This window comes from Tachysurus fulvidraco, chromosome 10, assembly GCF_022655615.1.
Source record: "Tachysurus fulvidraco isolate hzauxx_2018 chromosome 10, HZAU_PFXX_2.0, whole genome shotgun sequence".
NCBI lineage: Eukaryota > Metazoa > Chordata > Actinopteri > Siluriformes > Bagridae > Tachysurus > Tachysurus fulvidraco.
This window is the reverse complement of record NC_062527.1, coordinates 8,073,499-8,098,146: the sequence shown is the minus strand read 5'-3', so window position 1 is coordinate 8,098,146 and position 24,648 is coordinate 8,073,499. Positions and strand designations below refer to the sequence as shown.

Below are 24,648 nucleotides of genomic sequence, written 5' to 3'. Positions count from 1 at the left end.
ATGTCACTGCATTGCCACAGATTCAGATTGACAGATTCAGTCATAGCAAGATTAAATTCCAAACTGTCTTATTTTTTTAAATCCAGCTTTATATATACTGTAAATCTGGAATTTCTATTTTTCATTATGCAGTTCAGCGTTATGCAGAAGCATTTCTGAATCATGTCTTAGCATTGTACTCTGCTGACTCTGTTTTTCCTCTTACACATTATTATTATTTTTTTTGTGTGTGTAACCTCTTGCTTGAAGGTTCTTATGAAAGACATCACCACACCTGTCCCTGCTGAGGAGATGACGAAGGTCGTTCAGAAATGTTTGGAAAAGGCTGCACTTATTAACTACACCCAACTGACTGATTATGCCCAGTTTGAAGGTTGAAAGTTAATCTCTCTCTCTCTCTCTCTCTATTTCTCTCTCTCTCTCTCTCTCTCTCTCTCTCTCTCTCTCTCTATTTCTCTCTCTGTCTGTCTCTCTCTCTCTCTCTATATATATATATATATATATATATATATATATATATATATATATATATATACACACTGTGTATAAGCCTGAAAGGTGATCTCAGTAAATTCTTATTTTAGTTATTTTTGTGTCCATATTCAGCCAGCTGCCCTCAGGTTCCACCAGAGAAGAGGCTAGAAGACATGATACGGTTAGGGGAGCTGTGTATGGAGGTGCTCCAGCAGAACGATGAACATCATTCTGAGGTAGAGCACACCGATTCACAACCACAGAGAATCAATACTGTACAGATACTTCTCATGAACATCACAATGACAGAACCCTGAAGGAAAACAGATGCAAGGAATGGCAAATCCTTGTTTATTGTCGATTTGTCATCGTTTACCATCTCACTGTCCATTTCCCCTTCATGTAACCATGATGGCTAACAGCATATAGTACCAGCTCACAGCAGCAGTAGATGTAAATAACGCCCACAGCACATATGTCCGTTTAGCAAATAACAACAAAATCTATACATGCTGTTTTCTTTTCTTTCTTTCTTTTTTTTTTATTCCAATCTTAGGTGTTGAGGCTTTGTTGGCAGAGACTTTTTTATTTGACTAAATGCATGCAGTAGACATCTGTTCCTGAGGTGCAGAGTTATTTTTAGGGCTCCAGCCACAAACAGCTGTCACGTGTGAAGATGATGATAATGCTAAAGTGTTGGCACCTAATAAGATGAATGTGCCACTTGCTGTTGCTAAGGAAACATTGACATGATGCTGCTGAGAATAGTCAAAATTCACATTTCGTAGGTCTTTTAGATGATGTGTATCTGTCTTTTTAATTGTCTTGTTCCTGCTGTCTTTTCCTCTGTTTTTGTACATGCTTAAGGGACAAGAGGTAAGTGAACGCTCATTTTAGTTCTGTGTTATAGTAAATATTAATGTCAGGTCAATACTTCTCTTTTATGGTATGGTACCGATATGTTTTTTTCTATACATTTTGTGTTCATAATTTACCTTAATTTTGGTTTGCTTAGGAACCTTCAGTTTTGCTACACAGAAAAATGAACATGTTTGAAGCACATCTTTAAGAATAATTTTCATACCTCTGAAATTCCTACTAAGAGAATTCATACAGAGATTATCAGAAAGCAGCCTGACCCCCATATAGACATGGATGAAAGATAAAGCTGCTCAAGTCAAGCAGACTCCTTGATGTATTCTTTTTTTAACGTTCGTAGGAACAGCATTTAAATGCTGGTGGTGGTGTTTTAGATAAGGGATTTAAAGGAGTCATAAATGGGGTCGGGTGGCACTGTGCCGTTAAAAAAAAAGGCTGCTTCTGAAAGACTCGAAGATAAGCATCTTCAAGGCCAGATACAGAATGTCACTAGAATTAGTGTTTGCTCCCATACAGCCCTGATACACACTCAGGGAAGCACAAAGATATACACGCACAATAGAATTTTTCAATAGATCTTAGAACGTTCTTCTCTTCTCATCACACATTTCTTTTTCCATTTGACTTTTCCTATTGTGCTACTTCTTTTTGATTGAAGTCGGAAGATATGGACAGGGTGTTCTTGCCCGTCCTGTAAGGAGGGACAAAATGGACAGGGCTTCTTTTACACTCTCTCTTAAAAGGGCAACAGCCAGCTTCTAGATGTGCAAGAATGAACCTGAAGGACTTTCAATGCAGGACACACAGCTGCACAATAAAACCCTTGTCAGTTACTATAGAAGAGAAGAATAGCATGTCTTCACTTCACACGTGTGATAATTTCCAGTCAATCCGAAAAAGACATTTGATATAATAAAATAATTTTTCTTTTTCATATTGTTATTGAGCGTGCACAAAGAATGAGCATTTAAAACTCTGTTATTGAGTCCTATTACAACTAACATCTACGAAACCATTGTCTATTCATCTCACTGAAGAATAACTTGAAAGCGCAATAAACCTGAGAGTGCTAAAAGAACATTAGTGAAGTTTTTTTTTAATCCATCTAGAATACAGCATGTATATCAAAGAACGGTTGTAGAAGAAAATGCTAAAGCAATGAAAACTGGCCATGGCTTCTGTGTAATACTGGCAAAACACTAAGAGGTTCTAAATTTGTTTGGCAGGAAAGGTCAGAACATGTTCAGAGCAGGTTCTGGGTGCCATTTGAAGCTTCTTGGATGATGCCCAGCACAGTGAGGGCTCAGTTGTGTTTTTTTGCTGGTTTCTGACTCAGTGTTTTAGACTCTTTTACTCCCACTGTATGTACCTCAGATTTTGAGGCTCCATATTATTTCCTATCAAGGTCTTTTATTATTCTGTTTGTCATCTGCTGTGCTTGTTTGGTAACATCAGCTTTCTTTGTTTTGTGTATTTCTGTTGAATTCAGTCAAACCTTGAACATAATTGTTGTGCACAGTTGTTCCATGTGAATTTGTCATTTATTCCTTTGTGTGTATTGTGTTTCTGTGTTAATCTGCCTGTACTGTGTAGATGAAAGCAATATTTATTTTTAAGTATAAGCAGTGATATGTTTAAAAAAAATGCAAATGTTTAGGGGACAACATGAACTCAAACTAATGGTACTGATAATAGCCAGTTGTCACTCAAAAGGAGTTGCAGGATGACCTGAAAGCAGCCGGAACCTCAGTTACACAAAACCAATAAATGATGCACTGCAGTCTTTTCCATTCCTCACAACAATCTACTAAATAATATGCACAGAGAGCATTTAGAAAAATCTTAATTTTTTTTTTTTTGGAAAAAAGTCTAAACAAAAATAGTAGTATATAATAATCTTTGGCAATACTGCAGCTCATATATTTTGGAGTTGCATGTTTGATCCAAAACACGAAGCCAACAGCAACGTACAGTGACAAGCTGCTTCTTTATAAACGGTCTGGGGCATTACAGGGCATCGAAGGAATCATGTAGATCATTATTGAATCATGTTCAGAGTAATGTACAAGGACATATTGGAGGAGAATGCAAAGTCATTATTTTATTTATTTTTTCCTTGTACAAAAATCCCTCATAGAGAAGCCTTTAAAAGTTACCCTAAAGTCAAAACTTTTAAGGCTGATAGAGGTCACATTCATCTCTGTGTGTGTGTGTGTGTGTGTGTGTGTGTGTGTGTGTGTGTGTGTGTGTGTGTGTGTGTGTGTGTGTGTGTGTGTGTGTGTGTGTGTGTGTGTGTGTGTGTGTGTGTGTGTGCACCATAGGCTTTCTGCTGGTGGCCTGAGGCAATGGCAGAGCACGCAGAAACGTTCTTGTCTCTCTACACAGTAGACATGGATGCTGCTCTGGCTGTGCAGCCACAGGACTCCTGGGACAGTTTTCCTCTCTTTCAGTTGCTTAACAATTTTTTACGTACTGATCGTAAGTGAACTTTATTTTTTTCTTCCCTTTTCTTCCAATTCTTTTGAAATTAACACTTTGGTCAACAGTTGACACCATATGTATCATAAAATGGAGGATACATTTACAAGATACTCTATACATGAAATGTTATTTAGCTATTTTTCTCTCTTCTTGTTCTATTGCAGACCAAAACCACAATTCGAACAATAATTTGAAATTTTTTTTAACAATATCATAATATTGTCTAACACTCACACAACAACTGTGATAATGACTATCGCTGACATTTAGTTAAATGAGAGTGCTTCCACTATTTTTTAACATTATCTTTTTCCCTTTGTAGGAAGTTTATTTTTTGACCATGCTTCAAGGTTGTCTTTTATTTTCTTCACAAGTTGTTTGTAATTTAACATCATTTCATCTAAGTCACTGCTCAGATAGTTTCTAGATACCTATGCATCACACCAATCTATGTCCATTCCAAAAGTTTGGGCGTTAACACAGAGTGTGTCCCCATTTCCAGTTATAAAAGCCTCCACTCTTCTTCACTCTTCTGCTTTGCACGAGATTTTGCAGAGCGACTGTGGGAAATTGCATTCGCAAGGTCAGGTGCTGATGTTATGTGACATGGCCTGGTGCACACAGTATAACTATATGTTTATGGATCTTGCTTTGTTCACAGTTGTATTGTCATGATGGAACATGTTTGGCATCTTAGTTCGAGTAAAGGGATATTGTAATGCTACAGTATACACAACAGTCCTAGACAACTGTTTGCTTTGTGAGAAAGTTTGGAGAAAGCCAACATATGGGTGTGATGGTTAGGTGTTCATATACTTTTGTCATCCCTATCTGTATCTAGCCCAAACTCATTTTCTCCATTCTCTCATCTTCTTATTCGACCCCAAAATTTCTTAATGCCCTTTTTATTTACAGATTTTTCTACTTGTTTTTGTGTTTTGTTTTCTTTGTCTCGTATTTTAGTTTATTTTTGTCCCCATTGCAGTGTTTTAAAGCACAGCAGGACTGCTTAGCTCAGAGCTAAAATATGCTGTCAGACCAAAGAAAGACCTCAAAGAAACATTTTCAAGAATTTACTCCAGCAATGCAAAGCAAATCTTGTTAGGACAGAAGGTGTTGCCAGTGTAGTAATTAGATGCCTAGCGTGATCTGTTCAGCTTGTGTATCATTGGAGGAGAAGATCAATTGCCTTAATATGTCTGGCCATAAATAAACAGGTGTAGTTTCATGTCGCAAAAGCATTTAGAGACAAAGCAAAATGAATAGAACACCAATTACACCAGAACACCTAGAGGCTGATGTACTAAGCTGCTTTGTGGCACAATTAGGCACTACATTGTTCTATATAGAACTTACAACTGAGTGTTTCCCTGTCTGGGCAGGGTTCGAAGAACACCACCCCCTGCAGATCGTTTAGTGGGCACTAACCCTAGGCAGTTGTGTGATGAGCTAGTCAAAACATACTAATCAGTAAAGACAAATATAAAGTGTGTATGTTTCTCACATATGTACAGTACGTCTGTCCGCTTGTCTTTAATGTTAAATTAACTTAAAAATTACTTCTTTACCTCAACTATTTCCTTTTCTATTCTGACCCTGAGCTTCAGCTATACACGTGATGTGATTTGACACGTAGGCATTCAGTAAATAATCAGATACACTGTTTATATCCATATTTATCAGAGTAAAGTAAAGACACACCCAGCAGTGGAATTTTTGTAGTATTTGAGTCGTTTTTGACAGACATTTTTATGAGACTGAAGTAGAATCACATTGTTTTCTCGTCTGATTACTTTTCACTGCTCCACATTCAGTCGTTTAATCTGTCACAGCACTTCTCTTCATACAGAGTGAAATATAATGAGAAATCCTTGGAAGTTGTGAAGTAAAGAGGGAAGAATTGTTTTGGTTATTAGCAATGGCATAGGAGTAATTTGGCAAACAGAGTGGGGGAGGGGCCACACAATCACTACTAGTTGATTCTCCCCTGGGATGAAAACTTTGGAAAAGCAGCATTTTAAATGCTCATTTCTGATTACATTTGACAGCAGCATTTATTATCCGTTTCTTGCAAATAGAGCTCCGCAAACCAAACCAACAGCACTGAAGGCCTGTCATGTTATTTTAAATAACACTATAGTGCCTGGAAGTAAAAGCATGAGGTGACCCCACCATTTAATTTCACGCTTTTTAAAAATAGGACCTTGCACTTTTGAGGTTAGCCTGAAAAAAAAAAAACAATTTCGGCTACCCGAACACATAAAGTAACAAGCTCATGTGTGCATTAAGGACTGAACTGCTACAAATCTGCTCCCAATCTAGCGCAAAACCACTGAATATCTAGATGCATCTGCTTATAGAAGTGTTCTTTCATTTTTTTTTAGCATTTCAGATTAATAATTCATTAATTTACCCACATGGAGTTATACAGTGGCCATGAAGCATGTTAACCAATTCAAAACTTTAGATTTAAAATCCCTAACAATTTTCCTGATAAAGCTTTTCTCACTTTTGGCACATTCTCGACCAAATTCATGGCGGAGCTTCAACCAGGAGATTTTTCTTAAAATTCCCAAATACTCTGAGCACTTATTGGCTGTATCTCCCAAGTTCTAAATAAAAATGGTGTCATTAAATTGTTTGGGAAAATGTATGTGTCTGGCAGTAGTTCCAGTAACACAAATAATGGGTTTATACTGTAGTAATGTAATAGTTCTTATACGTTATTGTTTCTATAGTAACGGCTCGTTTCCAGGGAATTGTATGGCAAATGCTCCACATAATCTAACGCTTAATAAAAAAAATAAAGCCTTGTTGTTGTTTAACAATAAAAGCCTATAATTATTGATGTGATGATGCTTTCTGTTAGTAAACACTTACCCTAGCATTTATACTAGGAGTTTCAGGCGTCACACTTTTATGTAACAGTCAGCAAGTTTCCTCATATGGGAAAGCATACAGGAGAGAGGAGTTTGTGCTTTCTGGTATTTCAGCAACATGACATGATATAGGATTTGTTCTTATTAACCATCATTCATTCATAATAATAATGAATTCATTATTAATCAGTTAATTGCTGTGGTATAAGTGGTATAAGACACTTTCGTGGGGATATATAGCAGATTCTATTCACACAGTGCAGTGTGTGCATATTATTCCTTACATACAAAATATTATTTCTTACATACTATATATATATATATATATATATATATATATATATATATATATATATAAATGTGTGTGTGTGTGTGTATGTATACTTGCTAATCATTTATTCCCATGTGAATGGGCTTATAAAATATCAAGCTCTTGGCCATGAAGGCTGCATCTTGTTACTGCCACTAAATGCACACATGAGTTTTATCATCGTCTCAAGATGTTAAATGGTTGTGAAACGTGCTCACACACCCACGAGAGTAAAAAGGCTAGTGTTAATGATGAAGGAACAGCGTGAGAGGGAATTATAACTAATGATGCCCAATGAGACACCTCTCTCTGTCTGTCTGTCTCTTGTCTGTCTGTCTGCCTCTCTCTCTCTCTCTCTCTCTCTCTCTCTCTCTCTCTCTCTCTCTCTCTCTCATATGAAATCCCACAGGAATTTGTGGGAATGTGCGCCACCTTTACTCGTCTGCTTCTTCTATCCCACGCACTACTAGATAGCTTCTCCAACAAATGTTTTTTTTATTACTTTATTTTGGAAAAAAAAATAGATCTCTATTTTTTTTCTTTTTTTTCTAAGAGTCATTTCTAGGGATTTCTAACCATTACAAATTTAATGTGGTCTCTCAGAGAATTTCAGCTACTACTTATGCAAAGCTGTCTGGTTTTGGCCTTGAATTTATGCCAAAGTTGTATTTGAGACTCTTACAAAGAGAGTGTTATGTGTTTACTACAATTTTAAAGCTTTTTAACTATTTAAATCTGTTTCCCTGCTATAGCTCACTTGTGCAATGGAACATTCCACAAGCACCTGCAGGAGCTCTACATGCCTCTGGTGGTTCGCTATATTGATCTGATGGAGTCCTCCATTGCCCAGTCTGTCCATCGTGGCTTTGAGCAAGAGACCTGGCAGTCAGTCAAGTAAGACCTTTAGGTTTGGGGGCTTTCATGTGTACAATAGACATGATGACAGAATGTCTTACAGCATGGTTTATACAACTGGATCTTTTTAACTCTAAGGCTTCTCTCTTATTTTGTTCAAACCCCCTCCCCCCCTGACACCTAAATACTTTCATTAAAAAAAAAACACTAAATCACATGTAGCTTTTCTATCTTTCTATTTTCATCAAAGTAAAACTCTGCAGTGCTTCAGTCTTTGTGTCTGTCATTCTTTTTTTACTCTTCTGTTTCTTCTGTCTTTTTTCCCTTCTCTGTATTTTTTTCTCTTTTCAATCTCTGGCAGGACTATTACCAACAATCTGCCAAGTGTGCCTTTGCCTAAAGTTCCCAACCTGCCCCTCAATCTTCCTCAGATGCCCAGCTTCTCCACCCCCTCCTGGATTGGACCACTATGTGATAACACGTGTGTATGGGCCAGCTGGGCACCATCCAAATTTAATGGCCATGCCGGTGCTTATTATAGTTAATAGTAAACGCTTATTATATTAAGCGTTTTCACTTTTTGAACCTTTAGATCCACCCAAAAACACATCAACTCAGTGCATCAGAGCAGACTATATATATATATATATATATATATTTATATATATATATATATATATATATATATATATATATATATATATATATATATATATATTTATATTTATAATGTCTGGTCGAGCAGCTGAGCAAGTAAGCCTGGAGCTGTTGTACTTCTGATGTTGTACTTTCAGCTATGTTATTGTGATCTCGCATTAGACATTACACATTTGTATTAGACATTTTCGATTTCCATTACAGTTCATGACGTTTTTCTTAACTTGACTTTAGAATTACAGTACTTGCTTTCAAAGAATTCATTTGCCAGATATTTAATGATAATAAACTTAAACCTTTTGTACTCATTTGGATGCTGTATGAGCTGTGAGGAAATTTTGGCTTTCTTCACTCATTTGATTTTGAAGTGATAGTCATTAAGCCGTCAGTTCTCACTTTCTCTACGTCTTTCACCGACACGGTTTACGAATGAAATTGAAGTGTCGATATTTTCCTTTTTGTATTTTGCTGTTTCTGTTTTTCTGTTTGGTTTGCTCGTCTTGTAAATTCATGGAACGGAATTTGTTAATTGCGGAACTATTTAAGTCGTCTCTGAGTCTCTCCGATTGCCTTGACTATAATGGTGACAGTGATGTTATAGTTAATATGGAACACTGTTGATCATCAAAAAAATCCTAATATGTCGATCATGTTCATTGTAAACAGGCTGGACTGCAAATGCACACCAGGTTTCAGGCCTGAAACAGTGTCTGTAGTGGGAGCAGTCCTGTGGGTGTGTGTCCAATGGGACTCTGTGGTTAGCTGGTTGTTAGAGGCAGTCAGAATGCCGTGTTCCCCCATAGGAGTGCTGCTCCTGGCGAGAAGCTCGTCCATTTGTTCATGCTGCCTCTTCCCCCGCTCTCACAGGCTTGAGGGGGCGGCGCAGGCCCCCGAGGGAGCCCTCACACACTGTACCGCCGCTAATTAATCGAGTGGGAACTCATGCTCATCCTTTTTAATTGCACTGTGGACTTTGCCAAACTATTTTCCAGGACTGCCACTTGTGAAGGTAACAGTCTTTTAACAGCGAGAGGAGTGAGTGCCCTTTTTTTCCTTACTGCTGAGCGTTTTGCGCTGTACACTTGAATGCTGCTTGTGTCAGCCTCTCGTTGTGTTGTTGTGTTAACTGTGGTTGACACAGTGGTGTCAGTCCATCTGTCTGCCCTGCTGAGGCTGTCTTAAGCCTCTGGAAACCCAGAAGCATTTTCCAGCAGCTACAGTATGATCTGTATAGGCAAAGCTGTTTTGTTGCTGTCCTCTGATGAGTCACATAACATGACTAAATTGTTTTATTATAAAACATGATTTCTTTTAGCATGAATAGAATTTTTTTTTAATTATGATGACAATATCACAAGAATAAACAAATAAACCTGGATATAAGCAAATTACATAAGTGCCATTCTGAATGATTTAACTCAAGCGTTCTTTTGAATTAGTTGCTAAGTTACCATGTTCTGTCTAAAGGTACAGTACGTGCTGCTAAAATTAGCTTGGACAAACCTACAGAAAACCAATTCTATTCAAATTATTGATGAACACTTCAAGTACTTGAAAGACATTACTTGATATGCTGATTTCATTTAGCTGGAGTTTACAGAATTTAGTGGGGCTTGAAAATTTAGATGCCTTACATTAGATAAAAAAGCCAGAGAACGCTGGTCCTATTCTATGCTTTATGTTTACAGTAATGGCTCAGCGACATCAGAGGACCTGTTCTGGAAACTGGACGCTCTCCAGGTGTTTGTAATGGACCTGCACTGGCCGGAGCCGGAGTTTGCCAGACATCTGGAGCAGAGGCTGAAGCTCATGGCTAGTGATATGATGGAAGCCTGTGTCAAAAGGTCAAGGCTCATGTTAAAACATTTGCATTTATTTTTAAATGTACATCCCTGCATTTAAATTATCCTGCATTTATTTATAACAATATCAATTATCCAGTACAGTAGAGTTACTTTTGCTTTTGCACTGGCCTTATTGAATGTTTATGACATTTGAATGGTAAGTGAAGTGCACACATAAATCCAATAATGTGAGGTGTGATATGAAGCTGTACCTCTTTTAATGCAGGACCAAAGCAGCTTTTGATATTAAGATGCAGAAGTCAAGTAAATCCACTGACTTCAGGGTGCCTTTGTCGGTCTGCACCATGTTCAACATTCTTATGGATGCTAAGAAGCAGTACTCTAAGCTTTGTATCCTCGACCAAGGCCAAGAGGTAAAACCATATCCATATTAAGTCCATCTTATATTTACATATACAATTCACGTATAACAGAAAATGTACAATGTCAAGAGTTTACAGTAAAGAGCATCTTCACAAGAAATTAAATTACCAAACAAAGTGCCGATGTTATCAATGATTATGCAATTCATTTGGAATGTTTTTTGACAGAAGAGTATTTTTGTCTGCCTTCATGTGTATGTATATGTGTATATATACATGTGTGTGTGTGTGTGTATGTGTGTATATATATATGTGCGTGTGTGTATGTGTGTATATATGTGTGTGTGTGTGTGTGTGTGTGTGTGTGTGTGTGTGTGTGTGTGTGTGTGTGTGTGTTATTTTGTCTATTAATATAAAAAATCACAATACAGTAATGACTTACTCAAGGTCATTAAAGTGTGTGTAGTGTATGATTAACTATAGCACAACTCTGATATACTCTGAAGTATATCCATCAAATCGTAGAAAGAAGCACCATCTGGGTATAAGCTTTTATTTCGCTTTTTCTTTGATTGGTGTGCGGTTTTTGAAAACAAAAGTAGATCATTGAGTGGAGAAACCTCGACCTGGAAGACTCCTGAGTAAATGTAAAGATGGTAGCTAATCCAACTGATTTTCCATTTTGTTGTTGAAAGTAAGTGTGTGTGTGTGTGTGTGTGTGTGTGTGTGTGTGTGTGTGTGTGTGTGTGTGTGTGTGTGTGTGTGTGTGTGTGTGTGTGTGCGCGTGCGTGCGTGCGTGCGTGCGTGCGTGCGTGCGTGCGTGCGTGCGTGCGTGCGTGCGTGCGTGCGTGCAAAAATAAATAAATAATATGTAAAAGAAATAAAGATGCTTTCAAAATGAGATAAAGTTAAAAAAAAAAATCTCCTCTAAAGATAAAGCCAATTTTTCAACCAGTGATTCTCACTCCATCCTGATGGTGCATCTTTGTTTGTTATGGATTCAGATCACTGGTTAGTTCATCCTTCTTGTTGTATGCCATATTTTCAGTTGTTGTATTTATTTATTTTTTATTTATATCAGATCTTCTATTTTCTTTGTCTATTTTACACATTTTTTTTTTATCTTTTCATTTGTCCTGCTCATCATTGCATGAATCCTAGATGGACCAGCAGTGGGTGAGTTACACAAGCACTCATGCTTAAAAATTGTTGTATTAAACTGCCTTGGAAAACATTTATAGGTCATCAGTTCTATTCCATGATCATCTCTCAGTTCAGCTTTTATTGTAATACGTTTATCCAGTGCTCATTTCAACACCATTTTTTCTTTTTAGTAATACTTTGCTCTGTGACTTGCAAAGAATATAGAAAAGATAAAAGATATAGATAAAGATATAAATGTTCAATTATCATTCTATATTAAAATACTTGTGTTAATGTTAATGTTAACATTAATTAATGTTTCTGCTATCAAAAAGAGCATTTCTCAGAGCATTATGTTTCTTGCTTCTGAAATTTGTTCAACATTCAGCTGAATCTATGTACAAGAGTTCAGAATGTTTTCCTGGCTCATGTCATGTATGTGTGTCACATGTGTTTGTAATATGTAGATAATAATTTTACTAGCATATATCTTTGCCTGTTCACGCTTCCATTGAAAGGGGTTGCTGTGTTTCAGAATGCAAGGTTACTCTTTAGAAACTGCTTTCTCCCTGAAGTGCCTCTTACTGGATCGCTCCCAGATAAATGTTTTCAAAAGAAATTATTGTTCTTTTGGTTTTCACACACAGCAAAGACCCCACAATTTAATCCCCTCTAATGCAAAAAGAGCCCTTGCAATTTGGCCCCCACTGTTGTATAAAAAGCAAACATGGAAGTGTTAATTGAGGTAAAAAGTCCTTAAGATTAGCCCATAATTCTGTTTATGGAAAAATTGCCATTTCATGTAGTGAAAAATAGTGAAAAGAAAATTAGGGCTGCCAATGGTGACCTCTCATCACCCTCAATTTGTCACCGATCTACGCTCTTTATTGATTGAAATTTTTAATTTGGGTGTTCTTTAGATGTGCTGTGAAAGGGCATTGTTGGCAGAGATGAACTCCTGCTTGCCTTACATGCAGCAAAGGCATCTATTCAACGGAGCCGAATGGAGGCTCTCTTTCCCTTTCACACACACACACACACACACACACACACACTCTCCCTCTCTCCCTCCCTCCTCTTTCTCTGTTCCTCTATCTCTCGTTTGCTCTTCCATCAGAGTTCTTCCCTATCCTTCTTCCTATCTTTTTCAGCATCACCTTTTTTGAGCCAAAAATAAATGAATCAATAAAACCAGATTAATAATGCAAGATTAATTGAAGTCAGATTGAGCTTTTGGGCACTGCAGCTGAATGAGACTTTTGGAGATACACCACTCTGCCCTTGTTGCGGCCTGCTTTAAGGAAAAAAAAAGTATCCTTCAGATTCCTTTAGCCTAAACGAGGAAAGGAATTCCATTCAGTGGTATAATAGGGCCTATTAGCTGCTTAACTCAGCCATGGAAGATTCTCTACTCCATAGTATATGTTTCTGTGATTATGCAGTTTGTTCATTTACTGTGAGGTGAGATTAAAATTGCAGTTGCTCTTGATTGAGTACAGGAACTTGTAATTGCAGTGACTGAAGTATTATACAGAATATAATTCATACTTTTTCTGTTCTTTTTCTTTTTCTTTTTTTTAGTTCAAAACTAATAATAAACGGATTCTTATTTGTGCATGTATTTAAAAATGTTACCTGTTTATCAGCAGTCAGTTCCTTTCAATTATTTTTTTTAAACTGTATTATAAACTGTATTTATATCTGTGCTGTAATCCATCACATCCTATTAACAAGTCATGCATTATGTGAACATCTCCACAGCAACAGTACCATTCTAAAATTGATGTCCTGATCGATGAGGCATTTAAAGAAATGATCTCCTGCCTGGTTTCAAAGGTACTATTCGTTTCCTGATGGTTGGCTTTTGCTAGCTCTTCTGCTGGCCTTCACACGTACTGGCGAATGCCTCTGAGCCCTTCCATTTACACTGAATGAATATAAGAAGGTCTATAAATGATAGTTTTGGATTTTTCCGAAGCCTCTCACTGAGGAAGCTAGCAGCTCAATATCAGAGATGGTATTTTCATCCCAAGTTGCTATTACCCAATTTCTTATTTATCACATTCTTGTGGGCTGCTAAAAAATTGTCATTATGTGGCATGTGTGCTGCTTAAATATTTTTTAATGTCTCGTCTTGTATTAAATTCCCTCTTCCTTTCTTCAATTGCAGTTTGCTGCTGTTTTAGACGGCGTGTTGTCCAAGCTTTCACGATATGATGAAGGAACATTTTTTTCTTCAATCCTTTCTTTTACTGTAAGTGTTTATTTTTCCTCTTTCGTCTGAGTGCCAAAAACTGAAATAGTACACATTTAAAGACATACATGAAGTCAGTATAGTTTACGCATGCCTTCTTTTAAAGGTAAAAGCAGCAGCCAAGTACGTGGATGTCCCAGTAAGTGTTACTCAGCTCAGAACTCTCAGTGCTTACTGTCTGCATGAAGCTTTGGTGTCTGCTGTGTGACTGTGTACAAAGTATTTTATTTAGCACATGCGGTGTTTTGTGCGTTCGCCAGTTTTGTAATCTCTTGTAAGATGTGGAATCCAACTTTGCCGAGTGTTGCAGCCTAGCCTTCTGGCATGCCCTCTCTCAGTAAGAAAACCAACGGACGAGTATCAAGTGCTGTTTCAGTATCTCTTGCCATCATATGAGAAATTTTTCCTATTTATTCATCAAATGGCAGTGCTAAATGTTGCAGAATTTTGCAATGAGCTATTGTAGTGCCAGGGTGCATCTGAGAGCTGGCTAAGTAACGCTAATTGGTAACCCATTTGGCTTGGATTTGGTTCACAATCCAGAAAGTTGTCGACAGCGGGTTTCACAACAAGCGGCGAGAGGACTGTGTTCTCAGAGGTGGCAGGGAGGAAACAAACAGACAAGGAAATCTACACTGGTTTAATTTCTGTAAAATAAATGGCTTGTAGAAGTAGTGCTTTGCTAGTACATGAGCAGGTTCTAGCTTTATTTTATTGTAAATTCATAAGACAAGATATGTTGTTTTTAACAAGTGCATTAGTCAAAAAAAGCTAAATTGCAAAATCAAACAAGGCAGCGATGTTGTTGTCATGCTCCACTGATCAATTAAATCTTTCAGCCTGATAAACATGCGCTCTTGGCACCAGACACCTGTGGTGTGCAGTAGGCAAATCCCCCTCTTACAAGTTAAATGAGAATGTAAGGTCCACCTTGGGCTATTGTGTGGAGGCAACCCAGCACCTTGAAAGCCCATTTCACAGCTGTGCAGGAGCAGAGAGGGAGCCAGAGAGCCAGGCTCTGGTCTGGCCTTTGCCACTGAACATTTCTGGGCCCTTGTCACGAAAATTTAAGCTCTTCTGCTCTTTTGTGAAGACTGCCATTCAAGCAGTGGGGTATTCTGGCAAGGCAAGCCCTGCTGGTAGCTCAGCCAAACACAGTGAGTCAGACATTCACACCCTCCAAAACACATGCTTTGATTAAAAGCTAACGCTCTCACATACACACTCCACCTTCAAACTATTTACCACAAACTTACTTGTAGATTCTCATACAAGGCATACAAACAGTTCACACATACTTCATCTCTCTCTCTCACTCTCTCTCTCTCTCTCTCTCTTTCTCTTTCAAACACACACACACACACACACACACACACACACAGAATCACACTCTCGCACGCATTTATACACCTGCACCTGGGCAGTGAATGAGGCAGTGGCAGGAAGCCAGAACAGCCACTCTGTGTAATTACCATCTATTTTGTCTCTCCTTCTTTCTCTCGTCTGTTTCCCATTCCCGTCGCTTATCCCCTCAGCTTAACCAGTCATTAACCTGGCCTTAATCACACCATCCCATACCTCTGCATTGATTCAGTCACACACGCCCCGGCTTCCCAGCACCCCTGCTTGTTCCTAGCTGATCTCGTATTGTTCCCCTACTGTGGCTCAAATGCTCCTGCGTCCTCTGATCGTCAGCTGTTTGGGATTCTGTGCTAGTGATGGCCAAGAAGGTTCCCTGACAGGATATGTGTACTCATGTTTAAGCTTGTTAGAACTCTGATTTGTATGTGTGTGTGTGTTTGTGTTTGTGTTTGTGCGTGTGTGTGTGTGTGTGTGTGATTACTTTGTTGCACTGTCAGAAAAAGCTCTGTCATGTGGCTGACTGGGATGATTGAGGTGACAGTGCACACAAACACACTAAGACTGCTGGACATGTTTTATGACTTAATCACTATATAAACATGATAATGGAGCAAGCAATGGGCTCAACACAAATGTATTAACTGGATAAGAAAATTTGTTGCTTGTGGTCCAGCACGCTTGTTTGTGTGTGGCTGGGTTAGTTATTTTATAGACACTTTGTTCTGTGATCCCCTGTGGATCCTGTTGGTGGAGCTTTGTGAGCAAGGGTGGGAATGCGGCTCAAGGGGAAAACAATATTCAACACATCTACCATTTAGTTTTTAAAATATTCCTAATATTTACTAATATTTACTTAAGTCATGAAACATGTTGATTGTTTAAGACCCTATGCTGTGCTTGTAGTTGCTGTACCCAAGTCTGTCGTAATTCAAAACCCAAGTTCCTAATATTTTGGCCTTTGTGATCTTTTGCATGTTAATGGGAGAAAAATCCATTATGTCATACCCCATGCAGTGAGCATCTAGTGAATAGGAAGCTATTAGCCTTGTTGTCTGCTATAATTATATATACATACTTACTACCACTTACTTGATAAATAAACATATGTACAGTATTTATATTATATGTGTTAAAGGTCCCTGGGAAGAGTCAAAAGCCTTAAGTACAAGTGAAAGGATAACGTTAAATGATAAGGAAATTTAACCAAACCTAATATATTATGGTTTATCCTCGTGTGGTTTATATACAATATGAACACGGTTACTGCTAATGTTTAAAGTCTCTTTGAAAGGATATCAGTCTTAATATTTTAATGAATTCAAATAAAGCATTATAATATTAGCATGTTTGACATTGTCTGATGGCTCTGATAGTCTCCATCACTGTACTTTGTTCCTTATGTGTTCCCTAAAGTGCACATATTATTTGTGTCTGTGAGTTCACACACGTATCAAAATCAGAAAAAATCTCTTTGTTTTGCGTGATTGATTGACACTGGAGTTAAGTCGGAAGTGTGCGTAATGTGCGCTCGGTATTTCAGACAAATCTTTGTGCGGTAAGCTCTTAATGTCATGCTGCTATGCTGGAATGAACACAGCAGCTGTCACATATCTGATCCGTCAGTAACTTGAGAAATGGAGTGTCCATCAGATATGTTGTGTCTAGTTATCCCACCATTTCTCCATTAAGAGCCAAAAGGGAATTTCCGCCTTGCTGTGGTGTAGCGTTCCTGTGTCCTCCACCATGGCGTAGGTGTAGACGAAGGAAGCATAGCGTGATAAGGAGCCGTGCTCTGCCTGCAGGTTGTCAGCCCCTGAGAAATGGGTGTGAAAGGTGTCAAAGCAATTACAGTAGTATTAGAGCATTTCCTTCACTTGTGCTCCCAGTGTGAATAGCAGTGGGTTTTTTTTTCTTTATTTGTTGCTCAGGTAAACTGAGATGATTGTCTTGACAGCTTGTAGGCAATTTAGAGGCATATTAGTCTGTTATTGTTTTCCACCTGGTCACATAGTGTTATAATGGATTTTATCATACAGTACTTTAACAGTAATTAATGTGCCTTCACTTTTACAATATATGCCTCCAGGGTCCTGAATATAAACTCAATAAACACTACTGACAGCCAATGACCTGCTGTAAACACGGCATAGGTAAAGGCATTGGCAGATTTATTTCTGCATGCAAAGATGCCGGATATTTTTACCTTTAAAATTGTAAATGTTTTTTTTCACTACAGTTTCTTTTCTTCTGTCAAATCAATCTCATATGCATCATTTCTCTCTCTCTCTCTCTCTCTCTCTCTCTCTCTCTCTCTCTCTCTCTCTCTCTCTCTCTCTCTCTCTCAGAAACCTGGCACGGATCTTGCAGACACCTACATTACATTTGTGAGGCAAAACCAGGACATCCTCAGAGACCGTGTGAATGATGAGATGTACACAGAGAAAATCTTCGACGTAAGTGCCTCAGCAGACACAAACACACGCAGTGGTATCACTAGTGGGCGAAAGCAAGGTTAAGTACAGCGTAATTTACTTAACACTCTCTTATATTATGTCTTTTCCAGAGTATTATAGACCTGCATATTTACCGTATTGTTTGTTTAGTGCTGCTTACAGTTGCTACACTGATTTCTTTATTATGTAGAATAATATCAAACAATAATTTTATTTCAAACGGATCTTTTCCCCATAATTTTCCTTAACAGCTACTCAAAGGAAGAATATTGACCTGAGGGCTGGTGAGGGACAAGTTTTCTTACTGAATATATCACTTCATTATTTTTGTTTTATTCAGGCAGTTTTATAGAAGTTAGACAATAGACCCATAGACAATACAGTACATTTTAAAGGCCATTGTACACAGGCTGTTCAAATAACAGATGAAATTTCTTTTTTATATGGAAGTACACTTTTATATATTTCTTTTTTTTTTTTTTTTGCATTAAAAACTGATTATTTAAATAACAGGTCATGTATAGATGATCCTTCATAGCTTAAGAAGTCTTTCCAACTTATAAAGTCATAAGAAAAGAATAAAAATAGAATTACCTGTACATAAATATGTTCATTCGTTCATTTATTTTCTTCCGCTTATCCGAACTTCTCGGGTCACGGGGAGCCTGTACCTATCTCAAGCGTCTTTGGGCATCGAGGCAGGACACACCCTGGACGGAGTGCCAACCCATCGCAGGGCACGTACATAAATATGTTCTGGGCAAAATTCTGATATAGGGTGTTGTATATAAAAGTCCATATAAAATCATGTGCAATGCTGCTTTCTGTGATATACAACAAGAGCTCACTTATCATCTGACTGACTTCCTTCTGTATATGCATGTTAAGCCATCTATCTTCTAAACCAAAACATCAGTTCTGGTGTACAGAAGCCTATTAGACACTGATTTTGGTCTTAAAACCAGTGGCTGTATTTTCTTCCAACAGCATTTCTTTACACGCCTCAGCAAAATGGGTGGATCGTGAGTTGTCAAGCCCTTAAGCGCTCTGTTAAATGGTGGATTATGAGGCTTTGAGTCTAAATTCAGTGCATGCGTTAAGACGTTTTGTGGCTTGTTCCTTGACGATGAGTAAGGTTTAACTCGCATTCTGCAAACGGTCAACTTCATAACAACTTTGAGATCTATGCTTAACTTCTAACTACACGACAGCTTATTAGTTCACATTAGTCTGTCAACAGCACTCACTGTTTCTTACAGTGTCTGTCGGTCTGTCAGACTTTCTCTCTCTCTCTCTCTCTCTCTCTCTCTCTCTCTCTCTCTCTCTCTCTCTCTCTCTCTCTCTCTCTCTTTCTCTCCTGAGAACCCAACTCCAGGCCTCTTTTTCTCTATGTTCTGTATAGAAAAACAGTGAGTGAGAGGTGTAAGGAGGTTTGGAAAGTTTTTAGTGGTAGAGGCAATGAGGCCTCACTAATAGCACTCATCACTCTATTGTGACTATTTTCAGTGTCTGAAAACTCACACTTTTGACCTGTTTATACTGATGGGAAGTGTGTGTGTGTGTGTGTGTGTGTGTGTGCGTGTGCGTGTGCGTGTGTGTTTGGTCTTTCAGTACTAGATGTCCACAGATTGTCAAACAATCAGGAGACACACAGTTGTTTATATTGACATTTGAGGAGAAACACAAGATATAGACCCCCTCACACACACATATACACACAACAGGAAGGTCTCTGCAGTGTATGTGTAGATTGTGTTTGAAAACTTTGTGTGCAGGGCAAGATTGGAGAGATGCAGTGTTTGGGGCTTTCCTGTTTATTTGCAAGGCCTCTGCTGGGGTCGGAGAGCGGCGGTGAGGAGACAGGCACACAGAACGCTTAATGTGCCTCACACACACTCCCCGCGCTCCCTAATGCGCCTCACACACACCCAGTCATGCACATGGAGAGGAAGCCGACAGCAGGGTCTTGCTGTGTCGCCCAAAGACCCTTCCTCATCAAACAGGCTGTGAGAGAAAGAGTGCTGCTGAAGCGGTGCACATGCCTGTATTCTTGTTTCATTATGTGATCTTGTCTATTTTTACTAGTATGGATAGATTGGTATTCTGTACAAGTTCTGCTTTTGGCTGCATCACCGTGTTAGACTGAATGTGGGAAAATATATGGATATTAAAACCATTGTGTTTGTCTAAGATAAGATACTTTGTGGAAATCATGCTGTGCATGCCCTTGCAGGCAGCAGTAAATCAGCATTATTAAGAGTGTGATGAGGTCTGCATGGCAAGGGGCCAGAGTCTTCCGCTTGGTCACGGGTGCCACATATGCCCTTCACTGCCTCCTTAATGATAAAGACAAGAGGATACTTAAGTGTGTGATTACTGGCACAGGAAGGAAATGTTCCCGTTAATGTGTTCGTGTCTGACTGCTAGTAATATGGAGAAATGCGGCTTGCTCTCCCTCACCTGCACAAATTAGTGTCACCTTGTTCCTGTGTTTCTAGCTAAGCACTTCAATTAGGGAGAGCCTCACTTTCTATTTTTCCTACATTCAATTAAGTGTAGGAGTTGGAATTGTTGATTACTTAAAGATGAATGTGACTGGTGTTCACAATCATGTACAGCAGACCTACTGTTGTGCACGTGAAAACAAAAATGAAGGTTTTATTTGTTTACATTTTGACAGTCAGGAACATCACTACAATTATCCTTACAAATAAAGGATTTTCTTTAATGAAGAAAAAATAAAAATGTGTGTCTTTTAAGGTTATTAATTGTGTTATATAATTACCTTAATCAGATATTGTCAATTTCTAATTATACCATCATATGAACATGTGCATATTGTTGTGTATGTATTGCACCAGTTGCTGTTTACATTGGATTATATTTCAGAGATGCTGAGATTGAAAAATAATCATTAATATGACGTTTTTCACAGATCACACAGTACATAAAAAATTCTCATTAATGCATATTTAATTCTAAATAACAAAAAAAAAAAACATACAATCACTGACCATTTTAATAGGAACATCTGTACCCTGTTTTTCAACAAACAGCCAGTCATGTGGCAGAAGTGTTGTGTGTAACATGAAGTAGATACTGGTCAAAGGCTTCAATTAATGTTCACATCAAACATCAGACTACGTGACTCTCAGAGACTTTAACTGTGGCATAGTCACAGACCACTGATCACCTGGGATTTTCACACTAAACACTCTCTAGAGTTTAGATTGCTGAGAAAAAAGGTAGAGCCTGGCATCACTAACAAGCATGTCATGGTCAGAGGCACCTTTCCCTATGCTGATGTTTGATATTAACATTAACTGAAGCTGATGGCCTGTATCTGCATGGTTATTGCACTTCAGCCACATGACTGGCTGACTGCACCTGTGTACAAGCGTTTAAGGTTAAACTGAATGAATACTTTAGTTAAAGAAAAATATGTCTCAGAAGAGTAATCCTATGAGGAGTAGCAGATGTTGTCAATACGTTAATAAGTACATATTATAATGACTGCAATATGACCTTTAACTACTTTTACTACTTTTATTTCTTCCTAGGATTCAATATGAGCTAATTAGTTCTTTCCAGCTATAAATCCATGTGATGTAAAAGAACCCCATTCATCATTAGATGAGCGTTTGATTAAAAGTCTGTTTGACATGTCAGAGTCTGTCATGTGCTGATGTTGTAGTGAATCTCTGGAGACCTAAAGAGGCATTCAGTCAACTAACAAAGCAATGAGAATTCACTTTCTGACAACTTTGCGTACATCTCCAACCAATAAAACACTACTAGCTCAGGATCGAAATAATCATGTTGCTTATAATAAAATCCAATACGTTCTTTTGCCTTTACAGTGTAAGTGTTGGCTGTATGAGACCTTCGCCTTCACTATTAACCTGGAAATGTAGACTGAGCATAATTGGCTGATGTATTTGAAAGGAAGGGACAAAAGTGCCACATCACATTTATTCTACTGTGTGATCAAGAGTTTACATGCTGTGTGCGTGTGTGCCTGTGTGTGTCTGTGTGTGCGTGCGTGAGAGAGAGTTTCAGAGGTTCAGAGTACTTGTTCTTAAATTACTCCTGTTTTTATAATAAATGTTATTTTTATATTTTTAATGGTATAGAAATAATTAATAATAATAATTTACTGTTCTTGTACAAAAGAAAAAACCAGAAATAATTTGGTATTGTGTGTATTCCTTAAACAGTTTAAATCATATAGATTTTAATGGGCTTTAAATGCTATAGATTTTAATGGGATTTTAAGAATATTGTGACCAGTTTAATTGTGTAAAAAGTTTTAACAAGTTTACATAACTTGGAGTGTAATATAAAATGTTTTACCAGTGATTATGAATCATTAAATGATGGCATTTATTGCATATGGCAATATTTATGTATTACAGTATGAACGTTGTTTTTTGATATAACGGTTTGTGAAAGTTTTTGCAATCAATGTAAATGCAAACCTAATTATCTAATAAGCCATTGCTTCACTTTATCAGAGGAGATGATGACCAACCAGAGCATTAATCTCTTCTCAAACGCTAAGCCAAGGTTCTGCTTTTCTTTTTTCCGCATATTCATAGCAATGGTACAGCACTTCCATGAAGGCATTGTGTGTTTGGCTGACGGACAGACTGGACCTGCAGCTCCATGTCTATCAACTCAAAACCCTCATCAAGATAGTCAAGGTCAATTGTTTGCTTCAAGAATTTGCAAAGAACCAATATAAGCAACCTTGAAGAGTGTCTATTAGAGGCTTTTGTGTTTATTTTGCAGAAGTCCTTCCGTGACTTCAGGCTCCAGGGTGTCCTAGACAGCACCTTGAACAGCAAGAACTACGAGACCGTCTATAACCGGCTCACTATAGAGGAGGCCACAGCCGCCGTGTCTGCGGGAGACGGACTGCAGGGCATCAGCATGAGAGACAGTGATGAAGAGGGTTAATTTCAATCCTTCATCATCAGATTCATCACTTCGGATCTTGTTAGATGTTTATATAAATCATTTCACTGAGTGATGTCAATTTAAAGCTATTTATGTCCATGCTACAGCACCTCTGTCCAAGCATAACTATGCTGTTATTACTGTGTGCTTGTACAATGTACTTCGATAACCACCTCCTATATTTCATTTGATGTTCCATGGTTTGGTAAATTAATGTCCAACAAAGCTGGCTATGACTGTGAACACTAGAGGTGCTGCTGGTGATGACTAGGTAAAAACCTGAACACTACAGAAAAAAAACTCTGTGGATTTTTCTTTGATACAACTGGGACCACAAGTTCTGATGTGCTTTACACTGTGGCATGAACATTGCACAAGCAGAAGCCTGAAACTAGAATAAAATGCGAGTGTTGTGCGATAAATATAACTGGTGACATTATTATGAACTTCAGTTGTGTTAGTCGTGTATGTTTCTGTATGTTGTTGCCTAGTTCTGTTTTGTCACCTAATTGTAAGCAGAATGTGTGTGCGTGTGTGCGCGTATATGTGCGCATGAGTGTGTGTGCTAAATATTTCTATTGTATATTGTGCACCTGAGTTTGAACAGGTGTGTTTGAAATGTTAGAATTAAAAGTGTTTTTAATGTTAATATCGGGTGTCATTTATTTGAGACTAGTTTCAACACAAGTCCTTTTATTCCAGAACAAGGAAATGTGTCATTTAAAAAGCCACAAAAATCTTGTGGATTAAATCCCTACTAAAATAAGAATAAAACAAGAAATTTACTGTCAAATGTGTTAGATTTCTTTTTCATTGTAATAATGTGCAATTGGGCTGGTTGAGATTTTATCTTCTCTTCCCAGTATTATAATAACCATGAATGGAGCAAAATGAATAAATATCTATATTTAACAGCTCTTTTCAAACCCTTATGAATGACTTTGGCAAATATAAATAAGTAATAAAAGAAACTTGAGCTCAGAAAGCAAACGAATGAAGACTTGAAATAGAAAAGCATAGAGGATTAGAGTAAGTGATGTTTAACCCATGTCTGTATATTCAAATGAGATAGATAGATAGATAGATAGATAGATAGATAGATAGATAGATAGATAGATAGATAGATAGATAGATAGATAGATGTCTGTATACTCAAATGAGATAGATAGATAGATAGATAGATAGATAGATAGATAGATAGATAGATAGATAGATAGATAGATAGATAGATAGATAGATAGACAATGTGCAAATAATAATTTGACATGTATATTTGGTTCTAATTAATAATATGAGTTATACATCACGGTGTAATAAATGGATGAAATAGATGATGACAAGCCTCATATTCAGGCTGCAGGGTTTTACAACGGACAGAACTGAGTGATTTAGCTCATGAAGCAGTTCTGTGGAGTTGTGCTGTGTGTCCCTGCGTGTTTCTGCGTTTCTCTGTGTGTCCCTGCGTGTCTCTGTGTATCCCTGCGTGTTTCTGCGTGCCTCTGTGTGTCCCTGCGTGTCTCTGTGTGTCCCTGCGTGTCTATGCGTGTCTCTGTGTGTCCCTGCGTGTCTCAGTTTGTCCCTGTGTGTCTCTCTAAGCTCTCAGACTGGAGAAAAGAGCAGCCTGCGCCCTCCGCCTACCGCCCATCTGGCCGAGAAGCTCAAGCCTCGGGTCATTTGTCCTCTACTGTACAAAATGTTGGCTCATCAGCATATAGGCCTAATGATCTGTTGCACAGGCTACAATTTCCTAAGAAAAGTCTTGAAACTAGCTTAAG

The 24,648-nt window shown here is 38.0% G+C and overlaps 1 protein-coding gene across 16 annotated transcripts in view; it reads left to right on the top strand.

Moving 5' to 3' along the window:
* cadps2 (Ca++-dependent secretion activator 2) overlaps positions 1-23,522 on the top strand; it is a 115,099-nt gene extending 91,577 nt beyond the window's left edge. Inside the window, exons 16-31 of one of the 16 annotated variants that reach the window (XM_027173385.2) lie at positions 250-373; positions 607-710; positions 1,342-1,350; positions 3,675-3,831; positions 7,776-7,917; positions 8,240-8,359; positions 10,224-10,379; positions 10,606-10,753; positions 11,864-11,878; positions 13,607-13,681; positions 14,016-14,099; positions 14,206-14,238; positions 17,807-17,914; positions 19,690-19,765; positions 22,513-22,617; positions 22,706-22,861. In XM_027173385.2, the coding sequence (XP_027029186.1) occupies positions 250-373; positions 607-710; positions 1,342-1,350; positions 3,675-3,831; positions 7,776-7,917; positions 8,240-8,359; positions 10,224-10,379; positions 10,606-10,753; positions 11,864-11,878; positions 13,607-13,681; positions 14,016-14,099; positions 14,206-14,238; positions 17,807-17,914; positions 19,690-19,765; positions 22,513-22,617; positions 22,706-22,719 (1,470 nt within the window). In that variant the 3' untranslated portion in view covers positions 22,720-22,861. Of the gene's footprint in view, positions 1-249; positions 374-606; positions 711-1,341; positions 1,351-3,674; positions 3,832-7,775; positions 7,918-8,239; positions 8,360-10,223; positions 10,380-10,605; positions 10,754-11,863; positions 11,879-13,606; positions 13,682-14,015; positions 14,100-14,205; positions 14,239-17,806; positions 17,915-19,689; positions 19,766-22,512; positions 22,618-22,705 lie in introns of all 16 variants that reach the window. The other 15 variants (XM_027173382.2, XM_047819752.1, XM_047819748.1 and 12 more) reach the window with 15 other exon arrangements.
* The last annotated feature ends 1,126 nt before the right edge of the window (positions 23,523-24,648 follow it).